The sequence below is a fragment of the Tachyglossus aculeatus genome, chromosome 26, assembly GCF_015852505.1.
Source record: "Tachyglossus aculeatus isolate mTacAcu1 chromosome 26, mTacAcu1.pri, whole genome shotgun sequence".
NCBI lineage: Eukaryota > Metazoa > Chordata > Mammalia > Monotremata > Tachyglossidae > Tachyglossus > Tachyglossus aculeatus.
The window spans coordinates 6,384,110-6,411,588 of NC_052091.1; the positions used below are offsets into that span (position 1 = coordinate 6,384,110).

Genomic DNA, 27,479 nt, shown 5'->3' on the forward strand with positions numbered 1-27,479 from the left:
GGATCAGAAAGGATCCACGTGGGGACGGGGCACGGCTGGGGCAGAGAGGGGCAGGGACGGGGCTCGGTGGAAGAGCCGGGGCTCGGGAGTCAGAGGTCATGGGTTCTAATCCCGACTCCGCCACCTGTCAGCTGTGTGACTTTGGGCAAGTCGCTTCACTTCTCTGGGCCTCAGTGACCTCATCTGTAAGGTGGGGATGAAGACTGTGAGCCCCATGGGGGACAACCTGATCACCTTGTATCCCCCCCCCCAGTGTTTAGAACAGTGCTTGGCACATAGTAAGCTCTTAACAAATACCAACATTATTGTTATTGTTATGGGGCGGAGAGGGCGTGGGGAGATCTGAGCTTCGGGATTGAGTTCGAGGGGAGCTTGGGGGTGAGGTGGGGGGGGTAGAGGTGATGGGGAAGGGGCTGAGAGGGTGGGGGAAGGTCTGAAGGATGGGAATTGGATGGGGGCAGTTTGGAAGTGGAGTTGGAGGGAGAGCTGAAAGGGGATTGATGACGATGGTGGTATTTGTTAAGCCCTTACCATGGGTCAGACAGACACTGTTCTGAGCGCTGGAGCAGATCCAAGCTAATGGGGTTGGACACGGTCCCTGTCCCCCATGGAGCTGACAGTCTCACTCCCCATTTTAGAGAAGCAGCGTGGCTCAGTGGAAAGAGCCCGGGCTTTGGTGTCAGAGGTCATGGGTTCAAATCCCTGCTCCACCAGTTGTCAGCTGTGTGGCTTTGGGCAAGTCACTTCACTACTCTGGACCTCAGTTACCTCATCTGGAAAATGGGGATGAAGACTGTGAGCCCCCCGTGGGACAACCTGATCACCTTGTAACCTCCCTAGCGCTTAGAACAGTGCTTTGCACATAGTAAGTGCTTAATAAATGCCATTATTATTATTATTATTACTCTGGGCCTCAGTTACCTCATCTGTAAAATGGGGATGAAGACTGTGAGCAACCCTGTGGGACAACCTGATCACCTTGTAACCTCCCCAGCACTTAGAAAAGTGCTTGGCACATAGTAAGTGCTTAATAAAGAGAAGCAGCGTGGCTCAGTGGAAAGAGCCTGGGCTTTGGAGTCAGAGGTCATGGGTTCAAATGCCGGCTCCTCCACTTGTCAGCTGGGTGGCTTTGGGCAAGTCACTCCACTTCTCTGGGCCTCAGTTCCCTCATCTGGAAAATGAGGATGGAGACTGTGAGCCCCACGTGGGACAACCTGATCACCATGTATCTCCCTCGGCTCTTAGAACAGTGCTTGGCACATAGTAAGCGCTTAACAAATGCCAAAATTATTAATTATTATTATTATTACTTCACTTCTCTGAGCCTCAGTTCCCTCATCTGCAAAATGGGGATTAGGACTGGGAGCCCCATGTGGTACAGTGCTCTGCACACAGTAAGCACTCAATTAGTACGATGGAATGAATGAATGAATGATTGACTGAATTAGAACCCACATCCTCTGACTCCCAAGCCCGTATTCTTGCCACTAAGCCACGCTGCTTCGCAACAACTGACACCCCCGGGGCTGTGGGACTAATAATAATGATGGTATTTGTTAAGCGCTTATTATGTGCAAAGCACTGTTCTAAGCGCTGGGGAGGTTACAAGGTGATCAGGATGTCCCACGGGGGGCTCACAGTCTTCATCCCCATTTTACAAATGAGGTAACTGAGGCCCAGAGAATAATAATGATGGTATCTGTTAAGCGCTTACTATGTGCGAAGCACTGTTCTAAGCGTTGGGGAGGTTACAAGGTGATCAGGATGTCCCACGGGGGGCTCACAGTCTTTATCCCCATTTTACAGACGAGGTAACTGAAGCCCAGAGAATAATCATGATGGTATTTGTTAAGTGCTTACTATGTGCAAAGCATTGTTCTAAGCGCTGGGGAGGTTACAAGGTGATCAGGATGTCCCACGGGGGGCTCACAGTCTTCATCCCCATTTTACAGATGAGGTAACTGAGGCCCAGAGAATAATCATGATGGTATTTGTTAAGCGCTTACTATGTGCAAAGCACTGTTCTAAGCGCTGGGGAGGTTACAAGGTGATCAGGATGTCCCACGGGGGGCTCACAGTCTTCATCCCCATTTTACAGATGAGGTAACTGAGGCCCAGAGAATAATCATGATGGTATTTGTTAAGCGCTTACTATGTGCAAAGCACTGTTCTAAGCGCTGGGGAGGTTACAAGGTGATCAGGATGTCCCACGGGGGGCTCACAGTCTCAATCCCCATTTTACAGATGAGGTAACTGAGGCCCAGAGAATAATAATGATGGTATTTGTTAAGTGCTTACTATGTGCAAAGCACTGTTCTAAGTGCTGGGGAGGTTACAAGGTGATCAGGATGTCCCACGGTGGGCTCACAGTCTCAATCCCCATTTTACAGATGAGGTAACTGAGGCCCAGAGAATAATAATGATGGTATTTGTTAAGCGCTTACTATGTGCAAAGCACTGTTCTAAGCGCTGGGGGGATACAAGGTGATCAGGTTGTCCTGGTGGGGGGCTCACAGTCTTAATCCTCATTTTCCAGATGAGGAAACTGAGGCCCAGAGGAGTGAAGCGACTTGCCCAAAGTCACACAGCTGACAATTGGTGGAGCGGGGATTTGAACCCATGACCTCTGACTCCAAATCCCGGGCTCTTTCCACTGAGCCACGCTGCTTGGGGTCTCCCCTCCCGTCCGTCCCCCCTCCCCTGTTTTCAGCTCGGCAGACAGGTCAGACTGGAACCAGACGTGGGGTCGCAAACACTTTATTTCCGGGGTGGGGAGGGTTGAGAGGAATGACGGTGGGCGAATACCTCAGTTTCCCTCCATGTACCAGCGATACAGCAACCTGGAGCGGAAGAGGAAAGGGACTGGGCGGGGCAGGACCCCTGGGTCCCCAGGACAAGGGGGATAGGGAATGATGATGATGATGATAATGATGATGGTATTCATTCATTCAATCGTATTTATTGAGCGCTTACTGTGTGCAGAGCACTGGACTAAGCGCTTGGGAAGAGCAAGTCGGCAACAACTAGAGACGGTCCCTCCCCAACAGCGGGCTCACAGTCTAGAAGGGGGAGACGGACAACAAAACAAAACATGTAGACAGGTGTCAAAATCGTCAATTTGTTAAGCGCTTACTATGTGCCAAGCACTGTTCTAAGCGCTGGGGAGGTTTCAAGGTGATCAGCTTGTCCCACGTGGGCCTCACAGTTTTCATCCCCATTTTCCAGACGAGGTAAAAGAGGCCCAGAGAAGTTGTGACTTGCCCAAAGTTACACAGCTGACAGGCCTTCCCAGACTGAGCCCCCTTTTTCCTCTCCTCCTCCCCATCCCCCCACCGCCCTACCTCCTTCCCCTCCCCACAGCACTTGCATATATTTGTACAGATTTATTACTCTATTTATTTTACTTGTACATATTTACTATTCTATTTATTTTATTAATGATGTGCATTTAGACTGTGAGCCCACTGTTGGGTAGGGACTGTCTCTATATGCTGCCAACTTGTACTTCCCAAGTGCTTAGTACAGTGCTGTGCACACAGTAAGCGCTCAATAAATACGATTGATTTAGCTATAATTCTATTTGTTCTGACGATTTTGACACCTGTCTACATGTTTTGTTTTGTTGTCCGTCTCCCCCTTCTAGACTGTGAGCCCGTTGTTGGGTAGGACCGTCTCTATATGTTGCCGACTGGTAATAATAATAATAATAATAATAATAATGGCATTTATTAAGTGCTTACTATGTGCAAAGCACTGTTCTAAGCGCTGGGGTAGATACAAGGTAATCAGGTTGTCCCACATGGGGCTCACAGTCTTCATCCCCATTTTACAGATGAGGTAACTGAGGCACAAAGAATCAATCAATCGTATTTATTGAGCGCTTACTGTGTGCAGAGCACAGTACTAAGCGCTTGGGAAGTACAAGTTGGCGAAGTTAAGTGACTTGCCCAAAGTCACACAGCTGGCAAGTGGCGGAGCCGGGATTTGAACCCATGATCTCTGACTCCAAAGCCCGTGCTCTTTCCACTGAGCCACGCAACAAGCGTTTAGTACAGCGCTCTGCACACAGTAAAAGGTCAATAAATATGATTGAATGAATGAATGAAGTGGCAGAGGTGTAGGGGTTAGAACCCACGACCTCCGACTCCCAAGCCTGGGCTCTTTCTACTGGGCCACGCTGCCTCTGTACTGAGCGAAGGATGGTGGGGGCAATCCCTGGGTTTGGAGGGGTGGGGGGAACACTGGTGGTTGAGCCCCCGCAGAGAAGAAGGGGGTGAAGGGATATCAATCAATCAATCAATCGTATTTATTGAGCGCTTACTGTGTGCAGAGCACTGTACTAAGCGCTTGGGAAGTACAAGTTGGCAATATATAGAGACAGTCCCTACCCAACAGTGGGCTCACTGTCTAAAAGGGGGAGACAGAGAACAAAACCAAACATACTCACAAAATAAAATAAATAGAATAGATATGTACAAGTAAAATAAATAAATAAATAGAGTAATAAATATGTACAAACATATATACATATATACAGGGGGAAGTCCAAGTTGGCAACATATAGAGACAGTCCCTACCCAACAGTGGGCTCACAGTCTAAAAGGGGGAGACAGAGAACAAAACCAAACATACTCACAAAATAAAATAAATAGAATAGATATGTACAAGTAAAATAAATAAATAAATAGAGTAATAAATATGTACAAACATATATACATATATACAGGGGGAAGTCCAAGTTGGCAACATATAGAGACAGTCCCTACCCAACAGTGGGCTCACAGTCTAAAAGGGGGAGACAGAGAACAAAACCAAACATACTAACAAAATAAAATAGAATAGATATGTACAAGTAAAATAGAGTAATAAATATGTACAAACAGATACACATATATACAGGTGCTGTGGGGAAGGGAAGGAGGTAAGATGGGGGGATGGAGAGGGGGATGAGGGGGAGAGGAAGGAAGGGGCTCAGTGTGGGAAGGCCTCCTGGAGGAGGTGAGCTCTCAGTAGGGCCTTGAAGGGAGGAAGAGAGCCAGCTTGGCAGATGGGCAGAAGGAGGGCAAAAATCTGGAACGCTTCGCGAATTTGCGTGTCATCCATAGTGGGATAGTGGGGGGGGTCACTCACCCTGCAAGAAGGGTGAGGCTCATGGCCAGGAGGCCAGCCCCCGCCGTGAGCAGCTTTAGGTTGGTGGTGGTCAGCGTCCCCGGCCGGGCCAGTAGCTCCAGCAGGGTCGGGTGCCAGGGCTCGGCCTGGTCGCCCGCGACGTGGGCACGGTCCAGGACCCGGCGGAACATGGTCTGCAGCTCAGCCTCCCCGAGCAGAGCCCGGCTCGTCACTGCGGAGGGCGACGGATGGACGAGGGGTCACAGCCCCCGACCCCCAGCCTGCTCTCCCCCACCCCTCAGCCTCCAGGGCTGTTTTCGTTTTCATGGCGTTTTCGTTAATAACAACAATAATGATATCGTTTGTTAAGCGCTGTTCTAAGCGCTGAGTAATTATGGTATTTGTTAAGCGCTTACTATGTGCCAAGCACTGTCTAAGCGCTGGGGGAGATACAAAGTTAGCAAGTTGTTTCACGTGGGACTCACAGTCTTAATCCCCACTTTACAGATGAGGGAACTGAGGCCTCATCTGTAATCCCAGCTCCTCTACTTTTCTGCTGTGTGACCTTGAGCAAGTCACTTCACTTCTCTGGGCCTCAGTTACCTCATCTGTGAAGTGGGGATTGAGACTGTGAGCCCCATGTGAGATAGGGACTGCGTCCAACCTGATTGGCTTGTATACCCACCAGCGCTTAGTATAGTGCCTGGCATCTGGTAAGCGCTTAATGAACACCACGATTAATTAATTACTAACTCTAACCAAGCGCTTAGTACGGTGCTCTGCACACAGTAAGTGCTCAACAAATACAATTGATTGATTGATTGATTGATTGGTTCCTCCTGCCGGGATTCCCCCGGCCCCAGGATCCCTGCCAAGGCCCTGGGGACCCTCCCTCATCCCACCATCGACCCCCAAGGCTTCGCCCGCACCGTTGACGTAGAAGAAGAGTCGCGCCAGCAGTCGTCGGTTTGGGCCCTGGAGGAAGCAGGCGAATGTGCCACGGTGCGAGATTCGCGTGGGCCGGATCCGTGCAAAGGCCCCGTGGGACCCCGGCAGGTCCCGAAAATAGGAGAGGTCCCGGGTGCGGACCTGGGAAGGGGACGTAGGGGGGTGGAGAGAAGGGACAAAATGGGTAGAGATGGCGGGGGGGGGCCCTGGGTTATGGGAAACTGAGGGTTGTTTGGGGTTTGTTGTTTTTTAAAAAAATGATAGTTGATGATGGTATTGGTTAAGCGCTTACTATGTGCCAAGCACTGTTCTAATTGCTGGACGAGATCCAAGGTTATCAGGTTGTCCCAGGTGGGGCTCACCGTCTTAATCCCCATTTTACAGATGAGGGAACTGAGGCACAGAGAAGTGAGTGACTTGCCCAAAGTCACACAGCTGAGAAGTGGCAGAGCCGGGATTAGAACCCATGGCCTCTGACTTCCAAGAGAAGCAGCGTGGCTCAGTGGAAAGACCATGGACTTGGGAGCCAGAGGTCATGGGCTCTAACCCCAGCTCCACCACTTGTCAGCTGGGTGACTTTGGGCAAGTCACTTCACTTCTCTGGGCCTCAGTTACCTCATCTGCAAAATGGGGATTAAAACTGTGAGCCCCATGTGGGACAACCTGATCACCTTGTATCCCCCCAGCACTTAGAACAGTGCTTTGCACATAGTAAGTGCTTAATAAATGCCATTGTTATTATTATTATTATTTTTCCACTTAGCCTCACAGCTTCTCTGGTAGCTGTTAAATAATGATGGTGTTTGTTAAGCGCTTACTGTGTGCGAGGTACTGTTCTAAGCGCTGGAAGGGATACAAGGTGATCAGGTTGTCCCACGTGGGGCTCACAGTCTTCATCCCCATTTTACAGAGGAGGTAACTGAGGCTCAGAGAAGTTAAGTGATTTGCTCAAGGTCACACAGCAGACATGTGGTGGAGTCGGGATTAGAACCCACGACCTGTGACTCCCAAGCCCGGGCTCTTTCCATTGAGCCACGCTGCTCATTATGTGCCAGGCACTGTATTAAGCGCTGGGGTGGATACAAGCTATCAGGTTGGACACAGTCCCTGTTCCGCATGGGGCTCACTGTCTTAATCCCCGCTTTTACAGATGAGGTCATCGAGGCACAGAGAAGTCAAATGACTTGCCCCCTCAGTAGACAAGTGGTGGAGTGGGGATTAGAACCCAGGACCTTCTGCCTTTCAGGCCCGGGCTCTAGCCAGTAGGCCACACTTCTGCTTCTCTACCTGAGTTACTCTTAGGTGCTTCAATTGCCAAAGCACCTTCCATTAGTTGTTTTAATATAATAATAATAATGGTTTTTGTTAAGCGCTTACTATTTGGGAAGCAGCGTGGCTCAGTGAGAAAGAGCCTGGGCTTTGGAGTCAGAGGTCATGGGTTCGAATCCCGGCTCCGCCACTTAGCTGTGTGACTTTGGGCAAGTCACTTAACTTCTCTGTGCCTCAGTTCCCTCATCTGTAAAAGGGGGATGAAGACTGTGAGCCCCAAGTGGGACAACCTCATCACCTTGTATCCCCCCAGCGCTTAGAACAGTGCTTTGCACATAGTAGGCGCTTAATAAATGCCATTATTATTATTATTATTTGCCAAGCACTGTTCTAAGCGCTGGGGTAGATATAAGGTCATCTGGTTGTCCCATGTGGGGCTCACAGTCTTCATCCCCATTTTCCAGATGAGGTGCCTGAGGCGCAGAGAAGTTAAGTGACTGGCCCAAGGTCACACAGAGACAAGTGGCAGAGCCGGGATTAGAACCCACGTCCTTTGACTCCCTCTTGCCACTGACCTGTGCTGCTTCTAGCAACCGGCCCCCTGAGCGATAGGGTTCTGGTCTGATTACCCCATTTTACCGATGGGGAAACTGAGGCATGGGGATCTGGGTGGGGAGAGTGATCGAAGGGCTCTCTTAGGACCCAGGGATGAGCCCCCTCAGGCTCCCTCACGTTGGGGGCGAATTTCCATCCGTAGCGCAGATCCTCAGGGGTGGAGAAGGACACGGTGCAGTTGAAGGCCGTCCGCCCGCCTTCGAGGACCGGCACGTCCTGGACTAGAGACGGCCCCCCGGCTCTGGTCAGTGGTCAGCGCTCAGCAGGTCAGTGACCCCCCCCCCCCCGTCCCCCTGCCCGTCCCCCCCTTACTATCGCAGTCCAGGGGGAGATCGCAGTCGGCGGAGGAGCAGGAGTCGCAGCGAAAGCGCCGGGCCTCCTCCTGGAAACCTGAAACAGGGAGGGAGGATTCTCACCCCCCCAAAATCCTCATTTTCTCCCCAATCTGCCTAACTCCTTTTTATTTCTCAATGGTATTTGTTAAGTGTTTACTGTACTAAGCACTGGGGTAACAATAATCATAATAATCATTATAATAACGGTATTGGTTAAGCGCTTACTATGTGCCAAGCACCGCCAACTGTCAGCTGTGTGACTGTGGGCAAGTCACTTAACTTCTCTGTGCCTCAGCTACCTCATCTGTGAAATGGGGATTAAAACTGTGAGCTCCCCCGTTTGTACATATTTTCTTACTCTATTTATTTATTTATTTATTTTATTTGTACATATCTATTCTATTTATTTTATTTTGTTAGTATGTTTGGTTTTGTTCTCTGTCTCCCCCTTTTAGACTGTGAGCCCACTGTTGGGTAGGGACCGTCTCTATATGTTGCCAATTTGTACTTCCCAAGCTCTTAGTACAGTGCTCTGCACATAGTAAGCGCTCAATAAATACGATTGATGATGATGATGATGACAACCTGATCACCTTGTAACCTTCCCAGTGCTTAGAACAGTGCTTTGCACATAGTAAGCGCTTAACAAATACCATCATCCTCATCACTGGTGTGGATACAGGGTAATCAGGTTGTCCCACGTGGGGCTCACGCTTTTAATCCCCATTTTACAGATGAGGGAACTGAGGCACAGAGAAGTTAAGTGACTTGCCCAAGGTCACGCAGCAGACAAGTGGCGGATCTGGGATTAGGACCCACGTCCTTTGACTCCCAAGCCCAGGCTCTTTCCACTAAGCCACTCTGCTTCTCATGGTACAAGACCATCAGGTTGGATACAGTCCCTGTCCCACATGGGGCTCACAGCCTTAAATCCCCATTTTACAGATAGTAATTAATAATTACAGTATTTGTTAAGCAAGCAATATGTGCCAGGCACTGTACTAAGCGCTGGTGTGGATGCAAGCAAATCGAGTTGGACACAGTCCCTGTCCCATGTAGGGCTCATAGCCTAAAATCCCTATTTTACAGATGAGGTTACTGAGACACAGAAGTGAAGTGACTTGGCCAAGGTCACCCAGCAGACAAGTGGTGGAGTGGGGATTTTTCTCCTTCGCCCAATCCACAGGATGCCTACCCTCTTGCTCCCATCCATGATCAATCGTATTTATTGAGCGCTTACTATGTGCAGAGCACTGTACTAAGCGTCCATCCATCCATCCATTCATCCATACATTCATTCAGCTGTATTGACTGAGCTCTTACTGCATGCAGAGCATTGTACTAAGCGCTTGAGAGAGTACAACAGAACAATAAACAGACACGTTCCCTGCCCGCAACGCTCTTACAGTCGAGAAGGGGAGACAGGCATTAATATAAATGAATAAATTACAGATATGGACATAAGAGCTGAGCCTTAAGGGACATTAAGGACCCCATGCCCTGGCTAGATCCTTAATGTCTGCCTCCCTCTCTAGACTGTAAACTTGTTGTGGGTAGGGAATGTGTCTGTTTATTGTTGTCTTGTAATAATAATATAATAATGATGGCATTTATTAAGCACTTACTATGTGCAAAGCACTGTTCTAAGCGCTCGGGAGGTTACAAGGTGACCAGGTGGTCCCACGGAGGGGGGCTCACTGTCTTAATCCCCATTTTACAGATGAGGTAACTGAGGCACAGAGAAGTTAAGTGACTTGCCCAAAGTCACACAGCTGGCTATTGGTGGAGCCGGAATTTGAACCCATAAATAATAATAAATAATGATGGCATTTATTAAGCCATGACCTCTGACTCCAAAGCCCAGGCTCTTTCCACCGAGCCACGCTGCTTCTCTGTACTCCCAAGCACTTAGTACAGTGCTTTGCACACAATAAGCCCTCAATAAATACGATTGAGTGAATGAATGAATGAATGAATCCCTTCCTGAAGGCCCCAGGCCCACTGTCTGAGCTGCCTGAATCTGACATTCTCTCTCTCTCTCACTGTCAGTGGTTCCCATCCCTTGCCCAGGGGTTAGAGAGGGAGATCGGGGTTGGGGGGCTCACCGCAAGGAGGGACGCAGTCTGGGGCTGCAGAGAGAGAGAGGGAGAATCAGACATTAGCACCCACTGTTCTGCCCGGGTTCTGGGAAGGGCGAGCAGGGGGGCACGGGAAGCGGCGGGGACAAGAAACCCCAGGCCCCGCTTTTTTACCTTTCTTCAGTTTGCTGATTGCCTCCTCCAGGTGCTGGGCGGCCTCAGGGATGGCTGTCTCGAAGGACTCTGTTAGGAGCAAACCAAAATGGCATCTGTGCCCCACCCTGTCTCGGGCACGAGGGGCCTCTGACCAGACTCACTCCATCTCCAGTCATCCTGGGGGGCTTCACTCCGTTCTTGCTACCAATCAATCTGCACATCAGGCAGAAACTCCTCACCCTGGGCTTCAAGGCTGGCCATCACCTCGCCCCCTCCTACCTCACCTCCCTTCTCTCCTTCTCCAGCCCACCCCGCACCCTCTGCTGCTAATCTCCTCACCGTACCTCGTTCTCGCCTGTCCCGCCATCGACCCCCGGCCCACGTCCTCCCCCAGGCCTGGAATGCCCTCCCTCTGCCCATCCGCCAAGCTAGCTCTCTTCCTCCCTTCAAGGCCCTACTGGGAGCTCACCTCCTCCAGGAGGCCTTCCCAGACTAAGCCCCTTCCTTCCTCTCCCCCTCGTCCCCCTCTCCATCCCCCCATCTTACTTCCTTCCTTCCCTTCCCCACAGCACCTGTATATATGTATATATGTTTGTACATATTTATTACTCTATTTATTTATTTTACTTGTACATATCTATTCTATTTATTTTATTTTGTTAGTATGTTTGGTTTTGTTCTCTGTCTCCCCCTTTTAGGCTGTGAGCCCACTGTTGGGTAGGGACTGTCTCTAGATGTTGCCAACTTGTACTTCCCAAGCGCTTAGTACAGTGCTCTGCACACAGTAAGCGCTCAGTAAATATGATTGATTGATTGATTGATTGATTGCTTCACTTACCAATCCCCATCTAATAATGTCACCCTCCTTCTTCTCCCCACCATATCCAGCATCGCTTCCCATCTCAGTCCAGGATTATGGCCCATATCCCAGTCTCTCCAGGTGTTTTTCACTTCTCCTTCCAATCCAGCATTACTGTTGGTCTCCTTGCTCCCCTGTGATACCCATAAGCGCTCAGTACAGTGCTCTGTACACAGTAAGTGCTCAATAAATACGATTGAATGAATGAATGACATCTCCAGTTCAGCCCATGGTTCCCGGCTCCTTGAAACTGCAGTGGTTGCCCATCAACCTCTGCATCAAACAGAAACTCGGCTCCGAATCACTCGATCAGCTCAGCTCTTCCAACTTAACTTCACTGTTTTCCTACCCCCCGAGAAGCAGCGTGGCTCAGTGGAAAGAGCCCGGGCTTTGGAGTCAGAGGTCATGGGTTCAAATCCCGGCTCCACCAATTGTCAACTATGTGACTTTGGGCAAGTCATTTAACTTCTCTGGGCCTCAGTGACCTCATCTGTAAAATGAGGATTAAGACTGTGAGCCCCCCGTGGGACAACCTGATCACCTTGTAACCTTCCCAGCGCTTAGAACAGCGCCTAATAAATGCCATCATCATCATCCCCAATCCGCACACTTCACTCCCTTGGCACCAGACTGCTCACTGTCTCCTGATGTCTCCCCCTTCTAGACTGTGAGCCCACTGTTGGGTAGGGACCGTCTCTATACATTGCCAACTTGTACTTCCCAAGCGCTTAATACAGTGCTCTGCACACAGTAAGCGCTCAATAAATACGATTGAATGAATGAATGAATCTAATTCACTGCCAAACCCTTGCCCACTTCCTCCCTCTGACCTGGAACTCCCTCCCTCTCTACATGTGTCTACTTACTGTTATATTGTACTCTCCTAAGCGCTTAGTATAGTGGTCTGCACACAATAAGCACTCGATATATATCGAAAGAACTGAATGAATGAATGATTATACAACAGACCCCCCACTCTCCACATCTTCAAAAACTTATTAAAATCACATCTCCAAGAGGCCTTCCCCAATTAAGCCCTCTTTTCTCCTACTCCCTCTCTTTTCTGCATTGCCTATGCACTTGGACTGGTATCTTTTAAGCACTTAATATTCACCCCACCCTCAGCGCGGCAGCACCTATTTACATACCTGTAATTTACTTATTTTTTATTAATGTCCCCCTCTAAACTGTAAGCCCCTGGAGGGCAGGGAACATGTCTACCAGCACTATCATACTGTAGTCACCCAAACACTTTGAACTGCGCTCTGCACACCAACAGCGTCCAATAAATATCACGGATGGATCTTCATCCTAACACTGGGTGACTTCATGTTTACAAGATGCTTCAGTATCAGAAAACATCTCCATGGCACTTTTATTGCATGTTTTCAGGTCCCCATGATCCTTCTCATTGCACCTGAGACAGGGTCTTCATCTTTCCATGTTTCTCATACAACCTCATCCCGATCCAGGATTATTAGATGTAACCGGGTCCCTCAAGAGTTATTCCATGATTCCATTCCAATCTGGTATTAGAGTAAGTTTCAGTCAATTGTATTTATTCATTCATTCATTCATTCAATCGTATTTATTGAGCACTTACTGTGTGCAGAGCACTGTACTAAGTGCTTGGGAAGTACAAGTTGGCATATAGAGATGGTCCCTACCCAACAACGGGCTCACAGTCTAGAAGGGGGAGACAGACAACAAAACAAAACATGTGGACAGGTGTCAAGTCATCAGAATAAATAGAAATAAAACTAGATGCACATCATTAACAAAATAAATAGAATAGTAAATATGTACAAGTAAAATAGAGTAATAAATCTGTACAAACATATATACAGGTGTTGTGAGGAGGGGAAGGAGGTAAGGCAGGGGGAATGGGGAGGAGGAGAGGAAAACGGGGGCTCAGTCTGGGAATGCCTGTGTGCAGAGACTGTACTGAGCGTTTGGGAGAGTACAATATAACAATAAACAGACACATTCCCTGCCCACAACAAGCTTCATTCATTCATTTGTATTTATTGATCGCTTATTGTGTGCAAAGCACTGTACTAAGCGCTTGGGAGAGTACTCTATAACAACAGACACAATTCTTTCCCAGAACGAGCTCAGAGTCTAGAGGGGGAGACAGACATTAAAATAAAAAATAGATAAAATAAATTACAGGTATATACAGATATATACACATGTACTGTGGGGATGGGAGCTTCAGTCGACAGTTTCAGTTAGTCAATTGGATTTGTTTTGAGCACTTACTGTGTACAAAACGCTTGGGAAAGGACAGTGAAACAATAAACAGACACATTTCCTGCCCACACCCTACTATTCATTCATTCATTCAATCGTATTTATTGAGCGCTCACTGTGTGCAGAGCACTGTACTAAGCGCTTGGGAAGTACAAGTTGGCAAGATATACAGATGGTCCCTCCCCAACAACGGGCTCACAGTCTATAAGTCTACCACCCAGCTCAAGCCCAGTCCTGAGTTATTAAATGTCACCTTCCAGGGTATTCCCAGACCCCATTCCAATCCATGGTTGTCTGCCTTCACTTGAGTCCCGGATCAATATCCATCTCCATACCTCCAGGGTCATTACACAATCCAAGGTGATTGCCTATCACTTTGGTCACCGCACCGGCTCTCACTTAACCCTCTCATCCTCTGGGTTTATTTTCTCTTCCGTTTCACCCCTGGGCTAACATTCATCTTCACAGCAATCCAAGGTTAGTAAAGAATTGTGAAGCTCAACTGAACCACACCACATCGCCATGTCATTCATTCATTCGATTGTATTTATTGAGCGCTTACTGTGTGTGGACAGTTGTGCTAAGCACTTGGGAGAGAACAATATAGCAGTAAACAGACACATTCTCTGCCCACAGACACATTCCCAGGCCCTGCTTTGCCCACTGACTACCCAGTATTTTTACCAGTCTCCATCCTGATTCAATGGCAAGTGTATCTCCTTCCTCTCCCCCTCCTTCCCCTCCCCTGTACAGCACCTGTGTAAATGTATATATGTTTGTACGTATTTATTACTCTATTTATTTTACTTGTACATATTTATTCTATTTATTTTGTTAGTATATTTTGCTTTGTGGTCTGTCTCCCCCTTCTAGACTGTGAGCCCACTGTTGGGTAGGGACCGTCTCTAGATGTTGCCAACTTGTACTTCCCAAGCGCTTAGTACAGTGCCCTGCACACAGTAAGCGCTCAATAAATATGATTGAATGAATGAATCTTCTCATCCAGGATTAGATTCTCTCTCTCTCCCCCCCCCCCCCACCCATGTTGGCCACCCTGGGTCTTTTGGGGGTTACTCCCTAGCCTCTTGTCCCTCTGAGACAGGGGCAGAGGAGCGGGGGCCTGGGGGCCTCCTGCTGAGCTTGGCCTTGCCGCCCAGGATTGTCACCCTTTATTTCTGCATTGTAATTTCCCAAGCACTTGGTACAGTGCTCTGCACATAGTAACTGCTTAATAAATACAATTGAATTAATGAATTCATTCATTAATGAGGAGGCATCTGAGTTCCCTTGAAAGACCACACAAAGAGAAGCAGGGAGGCCTGGTGGATAGAGCACAGGAGTGGGAGTCAGAAGGATCTGGGTTCTAATCCCGACACTTGTCTGCCGTGTAACTTTAGGCAAGTCACTTTGTGTCTCCATGCCTCAATTACCTCATCTGTAAAATGGGGATGAATAGTGTGAGCCCCATGAGGGACCGGGATTGGGTCCAACCTGATTAGCTTGTATCTACCCCAACGTTTAGTATGATGCCTGGCATTCATTCATTCATTCAACCGTATTTATTGAGCGCTTACTGTGTGCAGAGCACTGTATTAAGCGCTTGGGAAGTCCAAATTGGCAACACATAGCGACAGTCCCTATCCAACAACGGGCTCACAGTCTAGAAGGGGGCGACAGACAACAAAACAAAACATGTAGACGTGTCAAGTCGTCAGAACAAAAACATATAAGTGAGCAACAAATCTATAAAAAAAACCCTCAAGAGCAGGGGCCGTGTCTCCCAGGTAGTCAAAAAATACTACTGATTGAATTATAGTGTGGGCAGGGACTGGCTCTCTTGGTTTGCTGAATTGTACTTTTCAAGCGCTTGGTACAGTGCTCTGCACACAGTAAACGCTCAATAAGTACGACCGAATGAATGATTGACTGAATGAAGGACCCTTGGCCCTCTGAACCCCAGCCCCACCCGACTGCTCAGCAGGGGGCTGGGGGAGATGTCACCCTCACCGTTGGCCACAGCCTTCTCCTCCAGAGAGAAAAGCATGTCCGCAAAGGAGTCCTTCAGATTGCCCCTCTCCGTGTAACCTGGGGCGAGGTGGGCATAAGGGGCTGTCTGAACCCCTCCGCAGCAACGGTTGCCCACCTCCCCCATCCCCAAATCTTCCCCCCATCTCTTCAGGGGCAGGGGCACGGTTGGAGATGGGGACGTCTCTCTCCCACACCAGGTCCCTGAAAGGACGGTGTGAGAGGGAGAGTCCCACGGGATGGCTTTCTCTGGGGGGGTTCAGTTCTGTGGCAGGGAGGGTCCCCAGCTGAGGAAGAGGAGGGGAGAGCGGGGACCCCGGTCTCTCACGAATCTTCAGGTCTTCGTAGGGGCTGAAGGCCTTCAAGAAGAGCTGCAGGCACTGCAGCTGCTGGGGTCCTTCTTGGCTGACAAAGAAGCGGCAGGCGTGGAGCCGCTGGTTGGAAGTGGTGTGGCACTGGAGGCAGCTAAGGACCCGGGCTCCAAGCAACGCCAACCAGAGCAGGAGGTGGCCGAGGGCCCCGGCCATGGCTGAGGCCTGGCTGGAGCGCAGGACGCCGGGGACCCGACCCTTTGTGACGTCCTAGGAGGGAGGGAGGGAGAGAGAGAGAGATGCAGGCAGACATCCGTCTCCATGGAAACCAGACAAGGCCCGGGAGCAGATGTCTCCTTCAGCCCGAGGATCAGCAACGGTTGCCCACCTCCCCCATCCCCAAATCTTCCCCCCATCTCCTCAGGGGCAGGGGCACGGTCGGAGATGGGGACGTCTCTCTCCCACGCCCGGCCCCTGAGAGGGAGAGTCCCACGGGACGGCTTTCCCTGGGGGGTCCAGTTCTGTGGCAGGGAGAGGGGAGGCAGGAGGGGACCCAGGCGTCCGATCCATCCATCATCCCCCGACTGTGTCCAACCCAAATATCTCGTATCCACCCCAGCGTTTAGGACAGTGCCTGGCACATAGTAAGCGCTTGACAAATACTAGTAGTAGGATTATTTCTTCCCTTCCCGACTCCGTCTCTCGCCCACCACACACACGAGCCCAATGGGGGGGTCCTGGGGTGGGGTGGGGGGGATGGCATTCGCCTTCCCACTTCTTCCCGGAGGGGGTCGGGATGGGGGCGGGGGGGCGGTGCGGGCTGTCGGCTGCCCGGCTCCCGAGAACCTCACCTGTGACTCCGCACGTCTCACAGGTTAAAGGGTCTCAGGGACCGAGAGGCTGACGGAGCTGAAGGGGGAAGGGGACGGACAAAGGCCGAAAAGCAGGGATGGGGACGGTACCACTGACACGCCCCCCACTCCACCCTAGGACACTAAAAACCCACCTCCCCACAGAGAGCTTCCGAAAACAAGGACCCCTCCCCTCTCCAAGCCCCACCCACAGCCCCCCTGCGAGAGATTCCCCCCCAATCTCCCCATCTCAAACCCTTCTCGAGGTGTCTCCCCCAATCCCTCCCCTTTCCCGGATGGGGGTCCAAAGGGGAGCCGAGGACGGTTTGGGGGCGGGGGAGAGGAGGAGGCCGAAGAGGACGGGAGGCTGAGAGGCCTAGGTTAAATTAAAATCCCACTGGTGGGGAGAGATCTGTATTCAACCCGATCCCCAAGCATGGCTCAGTGGAAAGAGCCCGGGCTTGGGAGTCAGAGGTCATGGGTTCAAATCCCGGCTCCGCCACTTAGCTGTGTGTCTTCACTTCTCTGGGCCTCAGTTCCCTCATCTGTAAAACGGGGATTAAGACTGTGAGCCCCACGTGGGACAATCTGATCACCTTGTATCCCCCCCCCCCCAGCGCTTAGAACAGTGCTTGGCACATAGCGCTTAACAAATACCACCATTATTATTATTATTATTATCCCGGCTCCACCACACAGTCAGCTGGGTGACTTGGGCAAGTCTCTTCACTTCTCCGTGCCTCAGTTCCCTCATCTGTAAAATTGGGATTAAGACTGTGAGCCCCACGTGGGGCAGCCTAATCACCTTGTTGCCTCCCCAGCGCTTAGAAGAGTGCTTTGCACATAGTAAGCGCTTAACAAACTCCACCATTATTATTATTATTACCCCGGCGCTTAGTACAGTACCTAGCACATAATAAGCGCTTAGAGAAGCAGCGTGGCTCAGTGGAAAGAGCCCGGGCTTCGGAGTCGGAAGTCATGGGTTCGAATCCCGGCTCTGCCACATGTCTGCTGTGTGATCTTGGACAAGTCACTTCACTTCTCCGAGCCTCAGTTACCTCATCTGTAAAATGGGGATTATGACTGTGAGCCCCACGTGGGACAACCTGATCACCTTGTATTCCCCCCAGCGCTTAGAACAGTGCTTTGCACATAGTAAGCGCTTAACAGATGCCATTATTATTATTATTAACAAATTCTGCAATTATTATTAGTAGTAGTATCTTTCCAGGGGTATTCCAAGGGGGCGAGGTCGGGGCTGGAGAAGCGGGGTCATCATCATCATCATCATCATCGATCGTGTTTATTGAGCGCTTACTATGTGCAGAGCACTGTACTAAGCGCTTGGGAAGTACAAATTGGCAACATATAGAGCCAGTCCCTACCCAACAGTGGGCTCACAGTCTAAAAGGGGTCCGAGGGGGTGGAAGGGGGAGGTGGGGAAGGTAGGTCGGGGGAGTCTGGGGGTCGGGGGTGGAGGGAGCGAGCCTCCTGGGGGGGCGGGGAGGGGGGTCCCCCGTCCTGCTGCAGGGCGCGACCCCGGGGAAAGCTAGTGGGCTGTACAGTTATCTCCAGGGCTGTCACTCTCAACTATACAACCTACTACCTCAGCCCGGGGAGCGCTGGGGTGGGGGACGGGGGCCCGGGGATGGGGAGGAGCAAGGGGGATTCGGGCAAGAGCAAAGGGGGGAAGAGATGGGAAAGGTGCGGATGGGGAGGAGCGGCCCGCCGACGGACAGCGATTGGTCGGAGGCTGGGGGAGCCAGGAGTCCTGGACCGCTCGGGAGGAGGTGGGAGGGGAGGCTGCGGGGAGGGACCTCGGCCGGGTCCCGGAGTCGTTGCCGATCCGACACAGACCCACAGACGCGAGCTTGTGTGCGGCCGTCGCCCCGCAAGTTCGGATCTACGGGTGGGTGGCAGGCGGCAGAGCGGCCGGGGAGCCCGCCCCCACGCCCCCCGACCTCCGGCTCCCCCTTCCCCTCCTCCCCATCGCGGCCCGGGACACCTTGGGGGGCGCCTCTCCCCCCCAATCCCCCTCCCCACTGGACACCCAGACTTCAGCGCTTAGAACAGGGCCTGGCACATACACTGTTGGGTAGGGACCGTCTCTATATGTTGCCAATTTGTACTTCCCAAGCGCCTAGTACAGTGCTCTGCACATAGTAAGCGCTCAATAAATACGATTGATGATGATGTTGGGTAGGGACTGTCTCTATATGTTGCCAATTTGTACTTCCCAAGCGCTTAGTACGGTGCTCTGCACATAGTAAGCTCTCAATAAATACGATTGATGATGATGTTGGGTAGGGCCTGTCTCTATATGTTGCCAATTTGTACTTCCCAAGCGCTTAGTACAGTGCTCTGCACATAGTAAGCGCTCAATAAATACGATTGATGATGATGATAGTAGCAGCGTGGCTCAGTGGAAAGAGCCCGGCCTTGGGAATCAGAGGTCGTGGGTTCCAGTCCCGGCTCTGCCACTTATCAGCTGTGGGAAGTCACTTCACTTCTCTTGGCCTCCGTGACCTCGTCTGTAAAATGGGGTGAAGACTGTGAGCCCCACGTGGGACAACCTGATTACCTTGTATCTACCCCAGCGCTTAGAACAGTGCTTGGCACCTAGTAAACGCTTAACAAATTCCATCATCATTATTCTTATTATTCATTCATTCATTCAATCGTATTTATTGAGCTCTTACTGTGTGCAGAGCACTGGACTAAGCGCTCGGGAAGTACAGGTTGGCAGCATATAGAGACGGTCCTTACCCGACGGCGGGCTCACAGTCTAGAAGGGGGAGACGGGCAACAAATCAAAACATATTAATCAAATGAAATAAATAGAATAAATATGTACAAATGAGAGTAATAAATACGTACAAACATATATATGTATATGCGTACGTATACATATTCATTCATTCAATCGTATTTATTGAGCGTTTATTGTGTGCAGAGCACTGTACAAGGCGCTCGGGAAGTACAGGTTGGCAACATATAGAGACGGTCCCCACCCAACAGTGGGCTACGTATCTCTCTCTCTCTCTCTCTCTCTCTCTCTCTCTCTCTCTCGCTCTCATCATCATCATCATCATCAATCGTATTTATTGAGCGCTTACTATGTGCAGAGCACTGTACTAAGCGCTTGGGAAGTACAAATTGGCAACATATAGAGACAGTCCCTACCTAACAGTGGGCTCACAGTCTAAAAGGGGGAGACAGAGAACAAAACCAAACATACTAACAAAATAAAATAGACACATACACATATATAGATATAGATATATAGATATAGTAAGTGCTTAACAGATACTATTATTATTATTATTATTATTATCATTTTAGTATTCCAACCCGCCCCACTCTGACGCAGGCGACCTTGGGCCTCCGTCCCGCCCCCTGGCGGGGAGGTGGGGAAGGGCGCGGGGGTCCAAACGGCGTGGACCGCGTTGCTAAGGCAACGGGCCGCGCATCCTTTGCGCGTCCGTCATCCTGGGTGAGACTGGGGGGCTGACGGGGACGGAGGGCGGGGATGGAGGGCACAGGACGCTTGGGTTAGGATGATGGCATTTATTAAGCGCTTACTCTGTGCCAATCACTGTTCTAAGCGCTGGGGTGGATACAAGGTCATCAGGTTGTCCCACGTGGGGCTCACAGTCTTCATCCCCATTTTACAGACGAGGTCACTGAGGCACAGAGAAGTTAAGTGACCTGCCCAAAGGCACACAGCTGACAAGTGGCGGAGGGTCGCGGGCAAAGGAGGAAGTCGGGGGTTGTGATTTCAGATGGCCTTCCTTACGATGTGATTGCATTGCGCTGTGTTCCCGGCATAGCCCACATAAAGTCATGGATGTCTACAGAGGGCAAGGAGCAGGGCAAGCAGTGCGGCCTAGAGGAAAATGCCCGGGGCCTGGGTTCTAGTCCCGGCTCCGCCACTTGTCTGCTGCGTGGCCTTGGGCAAGTAGCTTCACTTATCTGGGCCTCAGAGACAGATAAATTGGGTCCGGGGAAGAGCTGGGGGCCTGAGTGGCAGGGGAATGCCAGAGTTTGCAAGGCAGGATCCAGAGATCCTTTCAGGGGCTCCTGACCATCAAGTTTGCCCTCTCCCGCACACACACCCCTCCCACCACCTCTTGAAAGGCTAGGAATCTGAGTCACGCTGGAGAGCAGACAGTGAGGGGAGATGAAGAGGAAATCATCTTCAGGACACCTCCTCCTGGAAGCCTTCTTTGATCTACACCCCCCTTCTCCCTTTTAATTAATTCATTAATGATAATATTTGTTAAGTGCTTACTATGTTCCAGGCACCGTTCTAAATGCTGGGGTAGATACAAGTTAATAGGGTTGGACATAGTCCCTGCCCCACATAGGACTCACAGTCTTAATCTCCATTTTTCAGACGAGGGAACTGAGGCACAGAGAAGTTAAGTGACTTGCCCATGGTCTCAAAGCAGACAAATGGTGAAGCCGGGATTAGAACCCATGACCTTCTGACTCTCAGGCCTGTGCTCTATCCACTCTGCCACGATTCCCCGGGCATAATCCATAACCTACTCCTCCCCCTCACCTTGTTCCTTCGCTGCTGTTTTCTCTGTGTCCCTATCGATGCTGAATGTTGGAGCGTCGATCCCATCAGATTGGGAGCTCCTGTGGGCAGGGACCCCTCTGTTCTCTATGGAGAATCCCATACCACTTGTCCAGGGTTCTGCCTCAAAGAGGCTCAGTACAGACATCCACTGGTACCCTGGAAATGAAGGCGTGGACTCCAGAACTCAGTACCCAAGCTCACCTACTCCAACCCCCACCCTGTAGTGGTGAAAGAAGGCAGGAGGAGGGAGGGAGGGAGGGAGGAAGGGAGGGATGGGGAGGATGACACCAAACCAGGCAAGGTCAGCAGCTCCTTTTCTTTTTTTGGCATTTGTTAAGCGCTCACTATGTGCCAGGCACTGTACTAACTGCTGTGGCAGATACAAGCTCATCAGTTTGACACGCAGTTCCACATGGGGCTCAGTCAAGCCCCATTTTACAGATGAGGGAACTGAGGCTCAGAGAAGTGAAGTGACTTGCCCAAGGTCACATTATTATTATTTTTTTGTTGCTATTGCTATTGTATTCGTTTTTTAAATTTTCTATTTGTCAAGCACTGTTCTAAACACCGGGACAGATTAACGTTATTCAGGATGGACAAAGTCCCTGCCCCACCTGGGGCTCACAGTCTAAACAGGAGGGAGTAGGATCGAATTCCCATTTTATAGTTGAGGAAACCGAGGTATAGAGAAGTGAAGTGATTTGCCCAGGGACACACAGCAGACCGGTGGCAGAGCCAGGATTACAACCCAGGTCCTCTGACTTCCAAGCCCAAGAGAAGCAGCATGATATAGTGGCTAGAACCCGGGCTTGGGAGTCAGAAGGTCATGTGTTCTAATACTGGCTCTGCCACTTGTCTGTCGTGTGGCCTTGGATGAGTCACTTCACTTCTCTGTATCTCAGTTACCTCACCTGCTAAATGGGGATTCAGACTGTGAGCCCTAATTGGGACAGGTACTGTGTCCAACCCGACTGGCTCGCATCTGCCCCAGCGCTTAGTAAAGTGCCTGGCACTTAGTAAGTGCTGACCGAATACCACAGTTATTATTATTACTATTATTATTATTATGCTCTTTCCTCTGGGCTAAGCTGCTTCCCACCTGGACTGCTTTTTCAGTCTGTCTCCCACTTCAATCAATCAGTCAAATTTATTGAGTGCTTACTGTGTACAGAGAAATGTACTAAGCACTCAGGAGAGTAAAATATAATGGAGTTGGTATACATGTTCCTTGTCCACAATGAACTTAGAGTTGTCCAGCTTCTTCCTTAAATCTCTGCTTCTCCCTTACTCCGTTTTTCTTGTTTGCCTCTCTGTCCGTCCCAAAAAGCTGGGGAAAACGAGACTGAGGCTGGGGGAGACTAAAGCTTGGGCGAGAAGGGAAGGACTTTGGGGTCAGGGATGCCCTGGAGGGGTGAGAGAACTGGACAGATCCCCTGTTTCTTGTCCTTCGCTTAGGCCTTGGGCCGCAGTCAAGACTAGTTCTACCCAAACAGGCCCGAACTGTGTCCCAAGACGGGCCTCCTCTGAACTGGGGTCAGGCTGCACATTCTTTCACTCATTCAGTTTATTTATTGAGTGCTTACTGTGTGCAGAGCATTGGACTGAGTGCTTGGGAGAGTACATTACAGCAATAAACAGACACATTCCCTGCTCACAGCAAGCTTACAGTCTAGAGAGGGGAATGCGGACATTAATATAAATAAATAAATGACAGCTAAATACATAAGTGCTGTGGGGCTGCGAGGCGGGAGGGACAAGGGGAGCAAGTCAGGGTGACACAGAAGGGAGTGGGAGAAGAGGAAAGGGGGAGGGTTTGGCCAGGGAAGGCCTCCTGGAGTAGATGTGCCTTCATTAAGACTTTGAAGAGGGGAAGAGCAATTGTCTGGCGGATTTGAAGAGGGAAGGTGATCCAGGCCAGAGGCAGGATGTGGGTGAGGGGTTATTGTGTGTTCCCCTTCCACCAACAGGCTGCTGGATTTAGGAGTCCCCTCCCTCAATCCCACAGCACTTATGTCCATATCTGTCATTTATTTATTTATATTAATGTCGGTCTCTCCCTCTAGGCTGTAAGCTCCTTGTGAGCAGGGAATGTGACTATCAACTCTCTTGCATTCGACTCTCCCAAGCGCTTAGTACACTGCTCTGCACACAGTAAGCACTCAATAAATATGACTGATTGATTGACCTTCCAGGGGTTCATTTGCAAGCATCACACTTTTACATGTGCAACGCCACCCTTAGACTGTAAGGTAGTGGGAAGGGAATGTGTCTGACGTATTGTTCTATTGTCCTCTCCCATGTGCTTAGTACAGTGCTCTGCACACAGTAAGTGCTCAATAAATACAACTGACTGACTACCTGACTGGGTCTTTCAGCCCTGACCAGCCCAAAGAAGGCTAGGCTGCCCTGCCCATCAGGGCTCTTTCAGGCCTGGGTTGATACAGTCCAAACTGTAGGTTGCCCACGGCTACAGAAAAGGCTAAGAGAAGGAAGTCCTTGGGACGCAGGCTAAAGGGATGAAGGGCTGGGCTTTAGGAGATGGAAGACAGAGGACGGCCATCAGCAGCAGGAGAGCTCTGGGAGATTTCTATAGTGGATGGGCTACGGGGAATGCCTACCACGGAGAAGCTCTAGTTGTTGAGGGCTGATTAGGGGTTATGAGATGCCGTTACAGGGGATGGACTGTAAAGGATAAGCGAATAGCTCCCGTATTCTCCCTCTTTCTCCCCCATCTCTTCTGCCCTGAGCTCTGAGCAAGGCTAAGGATGGGGGAGGGGGGAAAGGGAGAAGATGGTGTGTGTGTGTGTGTGTGTGTGCGTGTGTGTGTGTGTGTGTGTGTGTGTGTGTGGTGGGGTGCTGCTGCTGCTGCCACGGGGACCTGTCTCCTTGGCAACCAGCACCCTGGCATCATGCCCAGGCCCTGGCGTCGAGACTCCCAGCGTGCCCTGGGGCTGGGAGGGAGGAGGGGGCAGGGCCTCTGCCCAACTCTCTCTCCCTCTCTCTGGCCCCCTCAGTCCTATACACCCTGAGATACAGAGGGAGAACGAGAGAAGCAGTTTCCCTCTCCTCAGTAGGGAGTGAAGGAGGCAGGGCAGAGACGGGCACAAGGAAGGGATGGGGCAGGGGATAAGGACAAGTTGAAGGAGAGGGACAAAGGTGAGCGAGCAGAAACCAGAGAAGGTAAGGAGGAGAGAGGAAGAGGACAGATGCGGGGCTGAGGGAGGAAGACAGGTACTGGGGATGGAGCTAGAGAGATGAGCGACAGTGAACAGAAACCGAATGTGGGAAATGAGAATAGGAATGGGGAGGGAGGCAGAGGCTGGTACTAGGGAGAAGGATGGGCCTGATTAATGAGATGGGGTTGTAAACTGAGGGATAGGCTGAAGGATATTCCTCTAGACCGTAAACTCGTTGTGGGCAGGGAATGTGTCTGTTTATTGTTGTACTGTACTCTCCCAAGTGCTTACTACAGTGCTCTGCACACAGTAAGTGCTCAATAAATATGATTGATTGATTGATTGCTCTGAACACAGTAAGCGCTCAATAAATAAGGCTGAATGAATGATAGCGATGGGGGCTTGGCCCGAGGGAAATGTGAGGGGGATTAAGATAGACTAGACTGTAAACCCTTTAAGGGCAGGGAACGTGTCAGCTAATTCTACTGCATTGTACTCACCCAAGTGCTTAGTACAGTGCTCTGCACATAGAAGGCGCTTGGGAGTCAGAAGGTCATGGGTTCTAATCCCAGCTCCGCCACTTGTGTTGTGTGACCTTGGGCAAGTCACTTGACTTTTCTGTGCCTCATCTGTAAAATGGGGATGACGACCGTGAGCCTTGCGTGGGACAACCTGGCTACCTTATATCTCCCCCAGGGCTTAGAACAGTGCTTGGCACCTAGTAAGCGCTTAACAAGTGCCATTAGTATTATTGTTGTTAATAATAATAATCATAAATACCACTGACTGATGGATTGATAATGCTAGATGCAGTAGCTCCTCCCCAGACCAGGCTACCCCTCCAATCACGGGGCTGTGTGGGCAGGGCCAACCAAGACATCGGCTGTCCTGGGGTGTCAATCAGGGCCTTGACCCTAAAGGTCAGTCCCTGGTCCAAGGGGGTAACCAGGACTGATGGGGTGGGGTGTCGGGGGGGGGGTGCCTGGGTCCTCTCCTGACCCCCCCCCCCCCCCCTCAGGAGCAGCCGCCATTGGCCCGGAGGGAGCCCCTTCAGGGGTCAGAGAGCAGAGAGAGGCCCAAACAGTCTGGCGCCATGGCAACAGGCTCAGCCGCCGGCCCGGCCCCCTTAACCCCCTGAGGCCCGGAATCCTGCTCTGGGAGGGAGGAGAGGAAGCTGGCTGGCGGGGGGGGGGGGTGGATTTGGGGGAGACACAGGACACCTGGGTCCCGGGAGAGGAGCGGGAGCTTCGCGGGGCCGCTGGGCGGAAGGCGGGAGCCGAGGAGAAATGAGAGGCCTGGGGGAGTGGAGGGGAGGCCCAACTCGGGGCCGGAGAGGCTGGCCTCGGATTCCTTCGGCCCCCCCCCTCCAACTCCTCCCCCCCCCCGCCCCTGTAGCGCAGGAGCTCCTCCCGCCCAGACAGCCCCTGCCCCCGTCGCTGACCCCCGGCCCCGTCTGGCAGGCAGACAGCCCGCAGCTGGCCTCCCTCACCCTTGACCCCTTAACGCGGGGCCCCCTCCCCTCCCTCCCCGCCCCCCCCCCCCCACCGGCCGGCCTAGACATTAACCCCTCCGGGGCCGCCGCTCCGACCCCAACTGGTCCTCGGGACCCCGGCCCCCCGCTACCCGCCGAGGGGCCCCTCGGCCCTCCCTCCCTCCCTCCCTCCGTCCGTCCGTCCTGCGGGCCCGGGCGGTTTCCCCCGGGGGCTGGGGTTGGGGGGTTCGGAGAGGGCTGGGCCTCCGCCCCCTCCTCCTCCGCAATGCCAAGTTCACCCCCTCCGGGAAGGGCACGGAGGGGGCCCTGACGGGGGGGGGGGATTGGAAGAAGCCCCCCAGAGTGGGGGGCGGGGGCTGGAATGTCCTAGAAAACGAGGCCTCGATCCGCCGGGGAGAGGCGGGTGGGAGGGGGTTCACCCCACAGCCACCCTCGGGCCCGGCCCATCCTGCCCTCCCAGTTCTCTCTCTCTCTCTCTCTCTCTCTCTGTCTCTCTCTCCCCGCGCCCCCCTGCTGCATATCTCTCCCTGCTGGAGCGGGTGGGCGGTGGCTAGGGCCGGAGGGTGGACAGCGGCTAGGGCCGGACGCCTTTTTCTCCCCCCAACTCCTGCCCTCCCCCCCTCCCCGATTCTCAGGCCGGCCTGGTGGGTGTCCCCTCCTCCCCCAGCCCAAAGCACCCCAAGACCCCGGACTCACCCACAGGCCAGCTCCTCGAGGTCCAACTCTTTTACCTGCGGCCGTTGCCCGGTCCCGGTCCTCCCCTCCCTGTCACCTCCCGGCGTCTTTCCCGCTCGGTCGCCTCCCTCCTTCCCTCCCTCCCGATCTCCTCTGCCCATCTCCCTGGCGCTGCCCCTCCTTTCCCCCCACCCTACCCGTCTCTCGATCTCGGTATCTCTGCTTTCCCTCTGTCTCAGCTCCGGATCCAGGCCTCCCCTCTCTCCATCCCCCCCTTCCCCGCCTCCATCTCCCTCTCTGTGTCTCTCTCCCTCGGCCTCCCCCCTTCCCCCCCAGCCCCTCCGTCTCCTGCCGGCCCAGCCCCCTTCCTTGCCCGGGGGCTCGGCAGGAGGGGAAAGGGGGCTGGGGAGGGGGCGGGGGGTCGGATCCGCGCAGACAGCCCCCCACCCGCCCTCTTCTCCCTCCCCTCCCAGCCGGCGGGGCCTCCGCTCCTGGCCTCCGTCCAGCGGAAAAAATTCCATCCTCCAGAGAAGGGGAGGGAGAGAGAGAGAGAGAGAGAGAGAGAGAGAGAGAGAGAGAGAGAGAGAGGAGGAGGAGGAGGAGGAGGAGGCGGGGGAGTGAGAGAGAGAGAGAGAGGGAAGGGGAGAGAGGGAGGGAGCATGACGCGGAGGAGGAGGAAGAGGAGGAGGAGGAAAAAGGAGGAGAAGGAGGAGGAGGTGGAAGAGAGAACAAAAGAGAGCAG

General features: G+C 51.9%; 1 protein-coding gene across 2 annotated transcripts; it reads right to left on the bottom strand.

Moving 5' to 3' along the window:
* Positions 1 to 149: 149 nt before the first annotated feature.
* Positions 150 to 26,846, bottom strand: SPACA6 (sperm acrosome associated 6). 2 transcript variants are annotated; one of them, XM_038767457.1, is made up of 9 exons: positions 15,976 to 16,704; positions 15,630 to 15,707; positions 10,529 to 10,597; positions 10,382 to 10,405; positions 8,254 to 8,331; positions 8,059 to 8,162; positions 6,039 to 6,198; positions 5,131 to 5,341; positions 150 to 183 (listed from the first exon to the last, which is right to left on the bottom strand). In XM_038767457.1, exons 1-9 carry the CDS (start codon positions 16,172 to 16,174, stop codon positions 180 to 182), a joined length of 927 nt encoding a protein of 308 aa, XP_038623385.1. In that variant the 5' UTR covers positions 16,175 to 16,704; the 3' UTR covers positions 150 to 179. The 2 variants fall into 2 exon arrangements, with proteins under 2 accessions (XP_038623385.1, XP_038623386.1); XM_038767458.1 differs by lacking the exon at positions 150 to 183 and adding an exon at positions 26,759 to 26,846 and having other exon boundaries at positions 5,088 to 5,341; positions 15,976 to 16,228.
* Between the last annotated feature and the right edge of the window lie 633 nt (positions 26,847 to 27,479).